A 15852-nucleotide genomic window follows, 5' to 3' on the forward strand; every position below is an offset into this window, starting at 1 on the left:
TCACATCCATGTGTTTTTCATAGTTATAAGAAATTTTCGATCTTAATGTCTCAGTTATAATTTTTCAAAATTCTTAACTGACCTCACCATTATAACTTGACCAAAGGTCCACTAAAGAGTACATGGCGAGCTTCGTCGCCGCATTCAACTGATTACCTGTGATCAGCCTCTGAATATTAATCTTAGATAGAGCTCTTAGTTGATTGGATGTGACCTATTCAGCCGCAACAGAAAGCCAATAGAAACGCGCTGCTGTTTTGCACAGCTCCGTTTCCCTATAAAAAAGGAGCGTCAGGACAGGGAGGGTCCTTCACAGTGTGCGACCGAGTGCTGCGAGGGGAGACACGTCTCACCATCACTCACCAACTTCTGAGGTGGAGGATTTGAGTGCCTGGGGGCTTCGCCGTCAGTGACACAGGTATGTGAATTGTCTGTAGTAGAATACACAAAAACACACGTTGACACACACAGACACACACACACACACACTCTGCACTCATTGTTACAACTTGATGGAAATTTCATTGTTAAATGAAGACACTGTTCAGTGTCTGGAGCATTTGTTACTTACAACTGCAGAGATAGCCTTTCTCTAAAGAAAATGACAGAATATGGGTTTTTTGATGTCTGAATGGCCGTTTGATCTCAGAGACACTTGCATGATTTCAGCTGGGATTAAAAAGGTGAGAATAGAAGCAGATAAGCAATTTTCATAATAATTACATCTGCAGGCATTCTGGATATTAGATGTAACATTAAGGTGATTGACCTGGGTTGTGGGTTACCTCATACATACAATTGTTAGAATTTTCCCATCAGCTGTCTGCTTACCAGGTGAAAGGTTTACAAGTTTAGGCTGAATTGTTAAATTGTTCAGAAAGTGTTTTTTGTGTGTGTGTGTTGGCTTTCTTGGTAATAAAAGCGTAAATCCAAAGTTGTAAAAAAGTTATCTGTTGTCTCACTGTAGTGTTAACTCAGTGTATTTGAATATTTTTGGCTTGTAAATTAGTCATTCACCCCTGTCCCTTGAAATGCGCTTATTTTAATGTGCCCTCTGCCTTTCACAAAGACCAGTTCAACTCCTTTTGTGCTAGATGTCCTTCTGTCATTAGTTGTTAAAATGTTCTGTGGTAACCAGGGTCTAAAAAATGCATGAATCTATTATCTGGAAAAAACTGGTTATCTGGTGGTTTAAGTCCCCTCCACCTTCCACTTTCCACTGGTCACTCAGTTTCAGTGGTGTCCATGCAAATGAGCCAACCAAGCAGAGGAAAGTTAGTTATGTTGTGACTGTGTGCATCTTACTGTAGAGCTTTATAACTCTGCCCTCTTACTCATACTGTCAAGATTTGCTAGAAAAGCAAAACGACTTCTGAACATCATAACCCTGATTCAATGACCCTGTTTGTATTGAGACATAAAAGATATCTGTTGTATTTCCTATGGAAATTGTGACCAAAACTCTACCTCTCTCTCTCTCTCTCTCTCTCTCTCTTCTTCTTCCCAGACTCAAGGATCTTGTGAGGATCCATCTACTACACATCTCTCTGAACTCCACAGCCCTCTTTCCTCCCAGGCTTTAAGCTTCTCCCCCCTGTTCTCTCCCTCACCATGGCTCCCACTCTGGCCACTGCATTCGCTCGCCGCTGGTGGATGGCGGTAACAGCCATCATCGAGAATCTGCTTTTCTCCGCCGTCCTGCTGGGCTGGGGATCTCTGCTCATCATGCTCAAGTCTGAGGGCTTCTATTCCTACCTCTGCATGGAAAACGGTAAGAGTTCCGCCCTTAGGTCACTTGCACGGACACATGTAAATTAAACAGGCTTTGTGTGTGTGTGTGTGTGTGTGTGAACTTTGAGGAGAGAGACTGTTTTCGGGACGTATATTATTTGGCCTTGGACAACCATTATCTTGGACTTGAAAAACATCTTTGACGGTCATTGTGCGTTACCTTGGACAAACGTTTTTAATGCGGTGTAACCAGAGGCACCCAAGAGCAAAAGCGCAGCAATGGGCCTTTGTGCGGTGTCCGAGTACAGAGCAGGAATGACACATCCTCCCAGCGGACCCCCGTAAGCGCGGTCTCATGCCCTGATCTCATTAAATCACTGTTTAATCAAAGCCTCATTCATAGGAACCAGACGTCAGGACGGCCCTTGTGTATGAATCGAGACTCCTGCGGGGGACGGGTCGTTAAACTGCAGAGCGACACCTAATATCTTAAAGAACATGCACCATCGCTTACTCATGGCTTAACAGCTATTTAAGAACCATTTAATGGGCAGTTGCCTAACAACTTACCCTCAGACAGGCTCAGACTCATTGATTATACCATGATAGATTAATTGACTGAACTATTGATTCATAGAGTGACTCAGTGGGAACCACAAAGGGCTGAGTTTATTCTATCTGTACCTGATTAGACCCTTTGTATGTGTCCAAACGGAAGAGTTTGAATATAAATGACTGAGACACCGAGACCCAGCGAAGCAAATAAAAGAAAGAATGTGAGGGCCTTTTTTTTCCCCCCATGTTGATGAATGGAAATCGAAGGAGGCTCATTGTCCTGACAGATAAGAGTGAAAACCACCGTTTATAACGCTCTATCAGTGGTCCTGAATGCCCGAATCTCTTCATTTAGTTACTGTGTTATTTAAAAGTGTTCACGTCAGTAGAAACTGAGGACTGTTACCGCTCGATTAATCAGGTCGCTGTGATGTAATAGGGCCATCAGAGCCATAGAAACAAACAGCAGGTCCACAAAAAAAGCAGAAGAGAAAGTTGAAGGTTTTGAGATCACTGTGAAAGATAAAGCTGAAAGCAGACAGGACGAGGTCTGAGATGGTGTAAGTTAACTGCACAGAGCTTTCCGAATGACGAACTAGGTAGACAAACAGACAGTCAGATGGCGCACAGACTTTATGCTTACACTGCATGAGCAGTCTGTAAAGGGAGTGTGTGTGTGTGTGTGTGTGTGTTTGCGTGTGCGTCTGCGTACGCGTGCGATGGTCTCACTCGTCGTCTGTTCCTCACGCTTTATCAAATCCGGCAAACATACTCCCCCTGCTAAGGAAAAGGGCAGCCTCAGCAGTTGCACTACCCTCCTCCTCTCTTCTGTTCTCTCCGCTTCACCCTGCCCTGCTTTCACATCACTTTTCTTCACATTTATCCCATTTAATAGATTTATGCCTCTCCGTATCACTACGGCAATGCCCAATAAATTATATTATTTTATTGTATTGCTTGTACTGAACAGGATTTTTTTTGGGGGGGGGGGGGGGGGGGGGGGGTAGAAATGTTAAAAAAAAGGGAACTACTCACGTGTTTAAGTCACTGTCTCCTGTAATAAGCTGAAATGAAAAGAGACACAGTCACCAAAGTGTAGGGTCGCTCTAGCATCAGCAACTGCACGTCAGCAGAATTTTAACATGAACTTTGTCAGAAGGTGGTAACATACGACGGGAATGAGCAGAGATTACCCAAAAGTACATTGTGCCATACTGACAGAGATAACGTTTTCTTTTCTCTTCTGTTCTCTATCTGTCTATCTCTCCATCATCTTTATATCCTCCCTCTATACAGTCGACCTGATTTTTTTTTTTTTTTTTTTTTTTTGTGCTGAGAAGATCCGTGTGTTATCTCCTGAGGTGTGTCTGCTGATAGTGTTAGCTCTTTGCCAAACTTTTTTTTTTTTTTTTTAATCAGTCCTGTGTAGGCAGAGCCTGAGTTGACATATCCATGAGAGGTTTTAGAACCTGGTCTGTGACTCAGCTCTGAAGCGTTCCCTTGTATGTGTAACACGAACCAAACGAGAATCCGCAGGACGGTACGGAACCAGAATGAGGTCAGGGCGGACTGCTCCGCACCCCCCCGTACTGTCCCAGATCTCCCAAAAAAAGCCCCTCGACGTGTCATGGGAGGAGCGTGGTTTTCTAAGAGACTCTTAGCGTCTGGGTGCAAAAGGCGTCAATGAGAATTCTGCAGGGGGGCACGACTCGTGGCCCCTCCGCCGTCGGCCCCGTGTCGACAGGCACATGTTAGGATGTGTGAGGTGATGGAACATCCTCCATCCTGCCGTCTCTGGCATGATTCAGCAGATGACACACTCACTTGTCCGTAAGCCTCCAACCAACACATCAGCCAGCACTTAGCAGCAAGATGACAAGTTGTTGTTTGGAGGGCAGTGTGAATATGCACAAGGAGCTCATCTCTCTCTCTCTCTCTCTCTCTCTCTCTCTCCTTTACACCATGCCCTCCCTCCATGCCTTTCCTTTGTAAAGCATTAGTAATTGTTATTTTACCTTTGTTATTTTAACTAGCGGTTATTGTAGCTAACTGTTCTCATTACTATTGTTGTTTATCAGATAATTAATTTTACTGTCATACAGTTAGCTACAGGGTACTGGCATTGATAAATATAAGAACCAGCGCCCTATCTGATCAAATGAGAAGTCACCCAACATTTCTTTCTTATCTCTCAGCTCCACACAAGAAAACCTGTTCTGTACCAGGTCACGTTCGCGGGGCTAATCAGAGCGCAGGTAGCCAATGTGCTGACACATCAGAGATCTTTCCCGAGGAAGAACCCTGCGTCAGCTGGAGTCAGTGTCCATACGGCGTTATTAGGAACAGAGAAATGAGGAAAATCCACATGAAATTTGGCTTACGTAACAGTCCAAAAGTTCATTCATAAACTTTGTTCTCGCGCTGGATGATAGCGATAAAGCCATTTAGTTCTTTCTCTCTCATGTCCTTATCTAGACTCTTTTATTACACTCCTGTCAGGCAGATTCCCCACTGTTACAGGCCAAAGGTCCAATTTACGACAATCTATACTATCTCTCAATCAAGCCATATCACATATCCATAAAATCGACCATTTGTTCTGACGCCTGTCTCTCTTGGGTCAGCAGGTTTAAACAGCTGATGTTCTGGTCAGCGGAACTGAATTGAAGTGACGTAAATGTCACATATTTCTGTGCTGTGGAGTTCCCCAAATGATCCTTTGATTTATTTTACTTCCATCTACAATCAACTGTATGTCAGAAACTTTTGTCATTTCAATAAGTCAGGTTTCTGTCTTTCCTTCTATGTGTGTCTCCTGTGGTCAAGGCCAAGGTGCATGGGCATGTGCATGTGTCTGTGTGTGTGTGTGTGTGTGTGTGCGCGTGCTGAGTGTTTGTTAGAGTTCAGTAGAGGTCACTTTAGAGACTTGGGGTAGCACCACGTGCGGCAGTTGTGTGTCCAGGTGCCGTGAACACGCTGGTCTTGCCTTGGCACTGGGGTTCTAAGATTGCAGCGACTCGATGTTGTAAAAACATCACGTGACTCAATCATTCTTGTTTTCCAGCACCCCCACCCCACCCCCCCCCACCCCTTCCCTGAATTAAATTCTGCTGTCCTTGCGTGACCTTACTACTTTTCCCACTTAGCTGCCCCGCTACGTTCTGGTGGGTTTCATTCATGTCAGCAGAAAAAAAAAAACATGCACGAAAGCATCTGAGGAAGGGAAAAAGTCAAGAGAAGGGGAAAAGTCTACTAATAGTCATTGACTAACCGATTTTAAATCATGTGATGTTGTAAAGGTTTGACATGCTGATTAGTGGGTTTTTTTTTTCTTCTTAGGCAGTTTCTCTTGACTTACATCTCTCTCTCTCTCTTTCTCTCTTTCTCTCTTTCTCATGCAGCCAATAGCTCCACGCTGAACCTCTCCTCACCGGAAGTCCATCCGACCGAGGCGGACTACTTTGACGAGTTTGGGTCGCAGGACGGCGTGGAGGTGGTCCCACTGGTCCGGGCCGAAGACCACAACCGCATGAACGGATGGCTCATATGTAAGGAACAGGACGAGATGCTGAACTTGGCCTTCACCGTGGGCTCCTTCCTGCTCAGCGCCATCACCCTTCCCCTGGGTATCGTCATGGACAAGTACGGCCCCCGGAAACTCCGGCTTCTCGGCAGGTCAGTCTCTCTTAAACCCAGACAGAACATTTAGGTACGGTATGTGGGTGAGACATGGGATTAGAATTAAGTGCTGGTCTGGGACTTTGTTAAGTGCTGGTCTGAAAACAAAGAGGATTCTGACTGTTCTGTGTTTGGTTGCAGTGCTTGCTTTTCCTTCTCCTGTATCCTGATTGCTTACGGAGCATATAACCCAAATGGTACGAATCTATTCAGTCTTGCTCAATAGCTTGTATAGCCTTGTAGCTTTTATACATGTTGGTTACCTGTGAGCAAGTGAAAGATGGAGAGAGAGAGTGAAAGAAAGAGAGAGAGAGAGTGTGTGTGTGTGTGTATTGATATATTTTATTTATTTAGTCTTGTGTAGCACATTATGGACATATCTATAAACATATGAGATATGGTATCATGCAGGGCATGTGTGAATGTGTGTGCTTGTGTGTTCTTTACAGAACTGTCTGTGCTCATCTTCATCGCACTGACGTTTAACGGCTTTGGAGGAATGTGTATGACCTTCACCTCACTTACGGTGAGTGTGTGTGTGTGTGTGTGTGTGTGTTCATACACACATACATGCCTACATGCTCTGTGTACTCACATCTGTACAACTATATTTCCTCACGGCTAAATCATTTGCCCGCGTCCGCTGCTCCCCAACTCTGTATTCATTCGACAATATACATCATTTACAAAGCCCTCTGCTTTCTTCCAGCTTGTCTCAATAGTCACTGGCCTTGTTAACGTCATTATTCGTCAGTTCTCTTCTCCTGCATTTTTCCTCCCTCTCAGCACACACAAGTGTTCTTTCTATGCCCGTCCTCTGCCCGGCTGCCCGGGCTCTCCTCTCTGCCCTCGCTGCCCTGGGCCTTTGGCACTCTGCCCCACCTCCTCCATCCTCAGCTCGTTTTGGCCGTTCTCTAGGCACTTTGTGTCCCGACAGACAAGGGGACGACACTCCGGGCTCAAGAGAAAGGGAGAACGGGAAGAATAGGAGAGAGAGGAGAGAATGAAAGAGAGAGGGGGAGTCATTATTTTTTGCTAGAGAGTTCCCTCCCTGGAACTTGTTTATCTCAACAGGGCGCAATAAAGAAAGAGCAGACTCTCTGAGTGGCATACGGATACACACACACACACACACACAGACACCCGCACGCGGGCACACACACACGCACGCACAACAAACACATACAGAGAGAGAGAGAGAGAGAGACACAGACAGAGAGAGACTGTGATTAACTACAAATTCTCAGAAATTCTCTGAAAAACTCCAAAACCATTCTTATTCATTCCTGTAACAGTCAGTAGGGTGTTAGCTGGCCTTTTTACTTCACATGCGTCACGTTGTCTCTCTTCTCCTTTCCATTTCCTCTCTACATTTTTTTACTTTTGTCACATGGGATTCGGACACCTCTCTCTCTCTCTCTCTCTCTCTCTCTCTCTCTCACACTCTCTCTCTCTCTCTGTCTCTCTCTTTCTCTTTCTCTTTCCCTTTCTCTCTGTCTCTGTCTCTGTCCCTCTGTTTCTCTCTCTCTCTCTCTCTCTCTCTTTTCTCTCTCATTCTCTCCCCATATGGCCACTCACTGCAGGTTAATCATTAGGCTCATCTCCAGCTCTCATTTCTCTTTTTTTCCTGCTGAGTTGTTTCATGGCTTTGATGGAGGGAACAGTTGGAACATGATGGTGTAATAGCTGAAACGCTGACCCAGTGAGAATAGCCTGCAGACATGGCTCTTTAAACGCTCGTCTGAGGAGTTCTGTAACCTTGAACTTAGATACTTCACCTCTGAAGTCAGCACCAACAAGAAATTCCGTTTATTCAGAACGCAAAATGATTTTTTTTTTAAAGCCGTGTATTGGTCCACCAGTGACCTGTGACCCCATTTTTTTCCTGCTCTGTACAAGACGAGACCCGTACCTCACCCGCTCTCAATGCCTCTGGTATGTCAACAAGCTAACGTGAGTTAGCAAGCTAACATAAAGCTGTTTTCATCGACACATCAGGGTTATGTAGTGCACAGAACTGAAGTCTTTGTTCGTATTCATTTGAGACTCATTAATACACACATTCAGAGATCCACGCTTATGTAATGACACACTTGTTATTGCTCAACCAGTTGTGGACTGAAAAGCCATGATTACAGTGGGCCACTCCTCTCTGTCTAAAGCCCAATTAGAACAGTGATGAATGCAGGACAGAATTATTGGTCTTTTATGGGTCCGAGATAGATCGCTCCTGTTTTTATTTGTAACATTCCTGTTTTTTTATTCGCCGTGTCAACGAGAAGAAGGGGAAGAAGGGAGAGAAGGAGAGAGAGAAAAACAGTTAGTCAGAGAGACTTTCTCACAGAAAACCTTCGGCGATAAACGGCCGACCTTAGTTTGATAGACAGAAACCACCCCTTCAACCCCCCCCTTCCCCCCCCCCCCCCGAAGAATGCGTTTTGTTTGCATGCTCCAACGACACTCTCTTACAGTCTGTGCCCTTGAACTGAGTTGTTTTTGCTGTTCTTTTTTTTTTTTTTTAATTGCCTGTCATGTTTTTTTTTTTTTTTTGGGGTCTCTCTGTGTCCTGAGTGCTCTAATCTTTTTTCCCAAACTTTCTGGTCACTACCAGCCACAGTCACTCAACACACTGTTACAAAAAAAAAAAGAAAAGAAAAGAAAAGAAAGAGGGAAAAAGTCCACGGTGGTTCCAAATCAGACCGAAGACAAAAAAAGAAAAAAAAAAGAAAAAAAATCTTAAGCTAAGAGGGTCTCACTGATGTTTTTTCTTTCGTTTGTCCGTCTAGCTGCCGAACATGTTTGGTGACCTCCGTTCCACGTTTATTGCCCTTATGATTGGCTCATATGCTTCCTCAGCTGTTACCTTCCCCGGTGTCAAGGTACAGAAACCTTCCCAAACACTCATCACAATGCATATATCCTAATCTCTAACTCATTCTGAATGCTTTTAGAAGATTACTCGATGGCTGTTGTATAATAAGACAGATTCAGTTCATCGGGGGTTTGTTTTTTTTTAAACTGTATGTTAGAACAGAGCAGTGTTTTATGACGTTGATGACTGTTCTCTCAGGTGATCTATGATCTGGGTATAACCTTCATCACCATCCTGCTGGTCTGGGCTGGTTGTGCCGGGCTCGTCTTCCTCAACTGCTTCTTCAACTGGCCGCTGGAACCTTTCCCTGGACCCGAGGACATGGACTACACGTAAGAAACACACACACACACACACACACACACACAGAGCTTATGTACCGCGTGAACACAAGCAAGCACAGTGAAGAAAATATGTTCCACTTCATTTATCTCATGAAAAGGACACGGGGGATTAATGCATAAAGCAGAAAGAACATAACCGATCGGAAATTCTTTTGTGGATTAATCCATTTCCCATACATGTAAATCTAGTGAAACCAGGTGTCAGATACGTGTCCTTTGAAAGGCAATGCCTAAAATCTGCTGTAAGATATCACTGTGTACATTCTGGCCATGTACAAATGCCTTTCTGAGAAGAAAAAGAATGTTTACACCAGAGTTTCTAGAATGCCCTGTGGCTGGTCCCATAACAAAACAAGTCTCTCTCTCTCTCTCTCCCTCTCTCTCTCTCTCTCTCTCTCTTTCTCTGCCTCTCTCTTTCATGCACGCACACACACACACACACACACACAAACTCAATCACACCAACAAACTCAAACACGTGTACACACTTTAAACTCACTTATGCAACCATTTTTAAATGGTACTTAAAAAGCCAGAGTAACGCTCACCGGAGTTGTTCTGAATGCTGACTCACATTCTGACCCCCCACCCCACCCCCCTCCTTGTTTTCTTTGCCTAGTGTGAAGATCAAGTTCAGCTGGCTCGGTTTCGACCACAAGATCACAGGGAAGCAGTTTTACAAGCAGGTGACCACAGTGGGCAAGCGCCTGAGTGTAGGGAACTCTCTCAAGCAGAAAGAACTGGCCACCAAGGAGGGTCATAAACTCTGCTTATCGACCATGGACCTGGAAGTACAGTGCAAGACCAAGGAAGAAAGTAAGAGGCAACATCCAAGTAACATTTACACAACGTTGGCCTAATGAGTTTTGATAGTGTTTATACAACTTTGTGGCCACGGTTCCAAACTGATACCACTCACAGAGTTAACGGGTGGGTAATGTGACTTTTTGGATAATGTGGTAAGTGAGTAGCGGTTCTGGAAGTAAACATTTTTTTTTCTCCTTGGTGTGTTTTCCAGCTCAGACCTTCTTGCAGAGTATTTCCAGCCCTCTCTTTATCCTGAGTCTGGTCACCATGTGCATCACCCAGCTACGCCTTATCTTTTATATGGGGGCCATGAACAACATACTGGAGTCTCTCAGCGGAGGAGATCTTAACACAGGTGTGTGTGTGTGTGTGCGTGCACGAGTGTGTGTGTGTGTGCGTTTATGTGTGTGTGTCTGTGTGCATGTGCAAGTGCGGGCGCGTGCGTGTGTGTGTGTGTGGGAGAGTGGATATTTGTGTACGTGTCTGAGAGAGACTGAATGAGTGTTTGTCCAAATTTATAGATACTTCTTGTGTTCTCGTGTGTTTATCTATTTAAGACATGATACAAGTTTATAAAACGACAGTCATTTTTGGAGTATTCTCTCTGGCCTTGAGTTTGTTCAAATTGTAAAATTGATACAGTTTGTACATTTAAAGTTTGTCCTCTCTTTCTCTCTCTCTTGTTTGTCTTATCTGTCTCCTTTCCTGTTTTTATCCTCTCTTCCTCTAACTGTGCATGCAGTTGAGAGGAGGGAAATGGGTAAGAATCTGTGTGGCGTGTGGTAGTATTAGCATGAACAGGACTTTGTCCTTTTAGTTGCTAATATAGCATGTTTAACCTTGATTAGTACAGGACGCACTCGCGGCCGCTCACGCATAACTCAACCGCCGTTCCCCTGTGCGTCTCCCCAGCGCCCCTGGCATAAAAAAAAGAACAAGGCCTTAGAGTGATGGCAGCAAATCTAGTTAATAGTTAATAACTAGAGTAGTTACTAACTAACTTGGCATGTTATACATTAGACTGTTAAATAACTCTCTCTCTCTCTCTTTCTCTCTCTCTGCTACCCACAGTCAGTCTGTACTCTTCCATATTTGGTGTGATGCAGCTGTTGTGCCTTATGACAACGCCAGTCATTGGTCAGATCATGGACTGGAAACTGAAGGATTGTGATGATGGGGAGTCCGACGAGAAAGAGACCAACAAGTGAGTCTGTTTATTAACACGACGAGAGGGCCGAATTAGTATCGCATCGATTTCTCAATATACCGCAACATATTGACCAAAACATCAGGACGGTTTTAACACCGTTTTCAGAAATAGACAGCCATGGCTTCTAACTGTGAGATGCCACACAGAGAGAGATGATGTTGTTTTTTGTCGATCTTAACCCGACTGTTTCTGCTCGCCAGAGACCAGCCCCAGCCTAAACGCAGAGACAAACAGATCCAGAAAGTGACCAATGCTACCAGGGCTTTCGTTTTCACCAACATCCTGCTGGTTGGCTTTGGTGTCACCTGCCTTATCCCCAACCTACCTCTACAGGTGCGTGCAGGTGTCACTAACCTCGCCGTCCCAAGCCGCTGCCAATCTGACCTGCTGATTCCCCAATACACGAAAGCCTGATTAGCTGTGCAGAATCGCCCTCTAGTGGTCTATATTTGAAACTTCAATTTTGAAACATTACACCTGATGGATTGCAAGTGATTGCTGGCAGATTGCAAACAAAAAAGTGGACAGGCCCGAGGGTTTTAAAAAGCAATTTGCTTGACACAGAGATTCACAAAGCATGAACAAAAAAAAAAAAAAAATCCACTCAACTCTGTATGTGTCTTAGTGAGTATCTATCTGTGTAGCCGACTTTCTTCTAATTGGACACCGCTATTGCTACACAAATTCAAAGACATATAATGAGTTCAAAATTACATTTATTACACTATGTTTTCTGCAGCTCTTTGTATTGCGTCGGGGACAAAAAGGACATAACAAACTGAAAGTGGCTCGGACTCCCTTTATTCTAAGAAACAATACAAAAGCAGTGCATTAAAACATTTCTGAATAGGATGTTCCAGTAATTTGCAAGACATATTGGAGCTGACTGGGTACTTTGTAATTGATTTGACCTTCTAAATTATCTCCAAAAACAACTGCTGAATAGTTTCTTTCTCTGTCTCTCCCTTCAGATGCTCTCTTTTGTTCTTCACACCATAGTTCGAGGGTTCATTCATTCAGCCGTTGGAGGGCTTTACGCAGCTGTGTAAGTTCATAGTCATTATCACTCCTGTGCTTTTAATCACGACTCATAATGGGGGGATGTAACGGACGGTGACTCATAATGGGGGGTTGTAACGAATGGTGGTTTGCTATTGGTCAGTTTGTGATGATGCTGTGTTGGGGGTCGTGTGTATACAGGTACCCATCCTCTCAGTTTGGCAGTCTGACGGGTATGCAGTCTCTGGTCAGTGCCCTGTTCGCTCTGCTGCAGCAGCCTCTGTTCATGGCTATGATGGGACCATTGAAGGGAGACCCACTCTGGGTATGAATGGACACTCCTGTATACTTACACACACACACACACACAGGCATATACACACATGTTAACGTTTTGTAATAAATTTGCCCTGAATACTGAGTCACGCTATTCTCTGTGTGTGTGTGTCTGTGATCGCAGGTGAACGTGGGTCTGCTGGCACTCAGTATGCTGGGTTTCCTGTTGCCCTTGTACCTGATCTGTTTCCGTAGACAGCTACAACGCAAGAGGAAGGAACGGGATAATGACTCAAAGATCTACCTGAAAATCAATGGAACCGACAAGCCTGAAGCCTTCGTCTAAAGCGATACCGCGGTGGAGACTGAGAGACGTTGTTAAGAGATAGAAAGAAATGTGTCACAACAACTTTCACTTCAGCTTTACTCACACAAGCAGAAACACACACACACACACACACACACAAAACATATATATATAAACATTTTTGCCTCTTTTTCAGAGGTTTGTTGAACTGATGAGTTGCCATGGAAACTGACACTACTCTTAGACCTTAAATAGTGTCTTTAGAGAATGCTGTAAACAGAAAGACACAGAACAGACAGGTAAAAGGAATCAGCGTCCCACTCCATCACCAAGGGGATGTTCTCCTCAGTTCTTCAAACGTTCTTTACGTATATGATAATGACATGTAGAATGTTTGGGACCAAGCTTTTTGTTTTGTTTTTTTTTTCCTGAAATTACGAAATGGTTTGATGAACCCAGTTTAAAGGCCCATTCAATTGAATTACATTTAAACTCTCTCACAGTTTTACCACAGGAAGGTATTTATAGCTCAGAAAGTAATATTAAACACAGATAATATTCCATCTGGTCTCTCAGACCTTTTCCCACTTTGAAGTCTTACTGTCACAAACAAATCAGTCAGCCTGTCTGGAAGTTGGAGGGAAAGCATAGTTTAATTTATGCCTTAATTAACAGGTACTCAGAGACTTTTTATGCTTTAAACTTTTTTATTTTTTAAAGTTTTCTGACCTTTTGAGGCCTCACTATGTGTAACGTCATACAGGGTGACACTTTTGAGCTCTTGGACAAGTGTGACTACTGTGACAACTAAAGATGCCCCAGTCAAGGAGAGTAACATACAAAATCTGAAGTCCAGTGTGACAAACTGACCGTTTTTCTGTTCGCTGCAGTCAGGTGTAGGTAGAATGTATGTACGTTGGAACCTGACGATTTTAAATGGATACGGTCATAAATATATATATATATATATATATATATATATATATATACATACACACACACACACACATATATATATATATATATATATATATTGTCGCCCCCTGGTGGTGACATAGAAACGAGAAAATACTGTAACCAGCAAAGACAGCGTGACAAAACATGAACACACACATGCCCCTATATATACTGTTTTTGTTTTTTGTTTTTCGTCAAGGCCGCTCTTTTATACCTCTCAGTGATCTTTTGTATGAATCACGTATGAACTGTTGAATTTTTACATCAAATTCAGTCAAATACTGTAAAAAGCAGAGCATTGGTGCTGATATGTAAAATTTAATGAATAATTTAAGAGTCCTCCTTTGGCACACATAAGGTAAAGCCACTTTTATATCCGTGAATTTGTATTTATTTTTATATTTAAATGATATGCACAGAACGTTCACGCATAAAAGTGGCTTTACTGAGCTGATTACGATTTGCGGTTTGTGACTGAATACTGATTTTGGTATTTTTGAAGCTGAAGTGTTTCATGAGAACTGCAGCACTTTGCCACCTTAGTGTCTTAAAAGTCTCCTTGAATCCCCCCCCCCCCTCCCCTACTGTTTATACTTTTATTATAACAAGAGACACTTTCTATTCTAGGCATCGGATTGAGGTTCCCTTAATCCTTCACGGTGGTAATATTCAGAGTTATTAGAAAACTTGCATTTTTTTTTAAACATCTCTGAAAACATCTCTGTGATGAGGATGGTGATAACCGGGGAAAGCTTTGTTAGCATTGGTTGTGATATCTGGAGAGAAGAGAAATAACCTTTTACGTGTTTCGCAGTTTAAAGAGATGTGTTTCTCTTTCTGTATTTATTTTGTTTAAGTCTTTGTAATCTTACAGTGTTTGTTAAACTTCAGTTTTGAAGGCTTTTACTACACTGGTAGTTTATTCTTTTACTGGAATACAGCAATAATGTTGTTTTGTTCCAGACATGTGTTGCTGAGGCATTAATGCTGATATAGCATAATAAATAATCATATGACAAAGACCATGACTTTGGTTATTATTTTCATCATGTATTTGTCAGTTCTTTTTTCCTATCATGTCTGAGATATTTGTATAAAGTCCATGAGACAATAATATTCTACATACCACCCCCAAAAATGAATACAAATATAAGTATACAGTACATACCTGTTGTATGAATCAAATAAAGAACATTTTATTTTAATACAATTAATCTTTTAATGCAGAAATGATTAGGATTGGGTCATTGTAGGATTGAACTGCAGAGAAAAAACAGGCAGTGATCACATATGCGCAATGATAAACAAAGTATAAGCAAGAAACATGAATCCATTTGTGGCTTAACAGTTCAAGATATTTCCAATTTACAAGTTCTTTTTTTTTTCTTTCTTTCTTTCTTTCTTTCTTTCCTTCTTTCTTTCTTTTTCTTTTTTTTTTTTTTTTTTGTTCAGTCAAGCTTGTGAAAACTGTTCTTTTTAGGGCAATGTTTAGAGATGATCAAAACAAAATTCTGTTAGATGTTTTCGGTCATCAGTGTCTAAATCCTTGAGAATGTCAACACTCTCAGGCACAGCGAACGGCAAAGTGGAGCAATGTGGTGACCACTGACTGCACAAAAACAATGCGGGGCAGCTGTCTTTGATCTGTTGCTTTGAAGTGGATTATGGGACAAAACTGTGGGAATGAGCTGCAGAGAACAGAGAGCCTCACGACTCTTGGCATGGACAGAGAGGGAGAGTATGCGACATCACACAGTAACTACAAGAGATAATAAGCGGATAGAGAGCGATGGATACAGATGTCCTATTTTTAGACAGCCTTCGTTTAAAGTTACATAATTTCCAACAGCCTGGCGCTGGAGACGCGACCTTGTGGTGATGCGTAGTGAACTTAAGGTATCATGGATGGAGGACTTGAACAAAAGTACGAGACGGTGATGACATCACGGGGAAGACCACTAAAGACCTAAAATGGTTGTCCCCGTTTTCAGACGTTAGTTGATTTTTCTTTTTTTTAATTTTTTTTTTTTTTAGTAACGATCAAGCTCGTCTTTTGACGTCACCCTGCCTATGTCATGGTATCGGGGTTGTGGTTACCGCGATTACGCCGCGCCCC

General features: G+C 42.9%; 1 protein-coding gene across 1 annotated transcript; it reads left to right on the top strand.

The window, feature by feature from the left end:
* The first annotated feature begins 327 nt into the window (after nucleotides 1-327).
* Nucleotides 328-13728, top strand: slc43a2b (solute carrier family 43 member 2b). The gene is made up of 14 exons (XM_030792747.1): nucleotides 328-418; nucleotides 1508-1771; nucleotides 5688-5961; nucleotides 6106-6161; nucleotides 6414-6490; nucleotides 8751-8843; nucleotides 9035-9168; nucleotides 9800-9996; nucleotides 10199-10342; nucleotides 11059-11191; nucleotides 11398-11530; nucleotides 12169-12242; nucleotides 12398-12521; nucleotides 12657-13728. Exons 2-14 carry the CDS (start codon nucleotides 1612-1614, stop codon nucleotides 12816-12818), a joined length of 1761 nt encoding a protein of 586 aa, XP_030648607.1. The 5' UTR covers nucleotides 328-418; nucleotides 1508-1611; the 3' UTR covers nucleotides 12819-13728.
* Nucleotides 13729-15852: the final 2124 nt, after the last annotated feature.

Source organism: Chanos chanos, chromosome 15 (assembly GCF_902362185.1).
Source record: "Chanos chanos chromosome 15, fChaCha1.1, whole genome shotgun sequence".
NCBI classification, from domain to species: domain Eukaryota; kingdom Metazoa; phylum Chordata; class Actinopteri; order Gonorynchiformes; family Chanidae; genus Chanos; species Chanos chanos.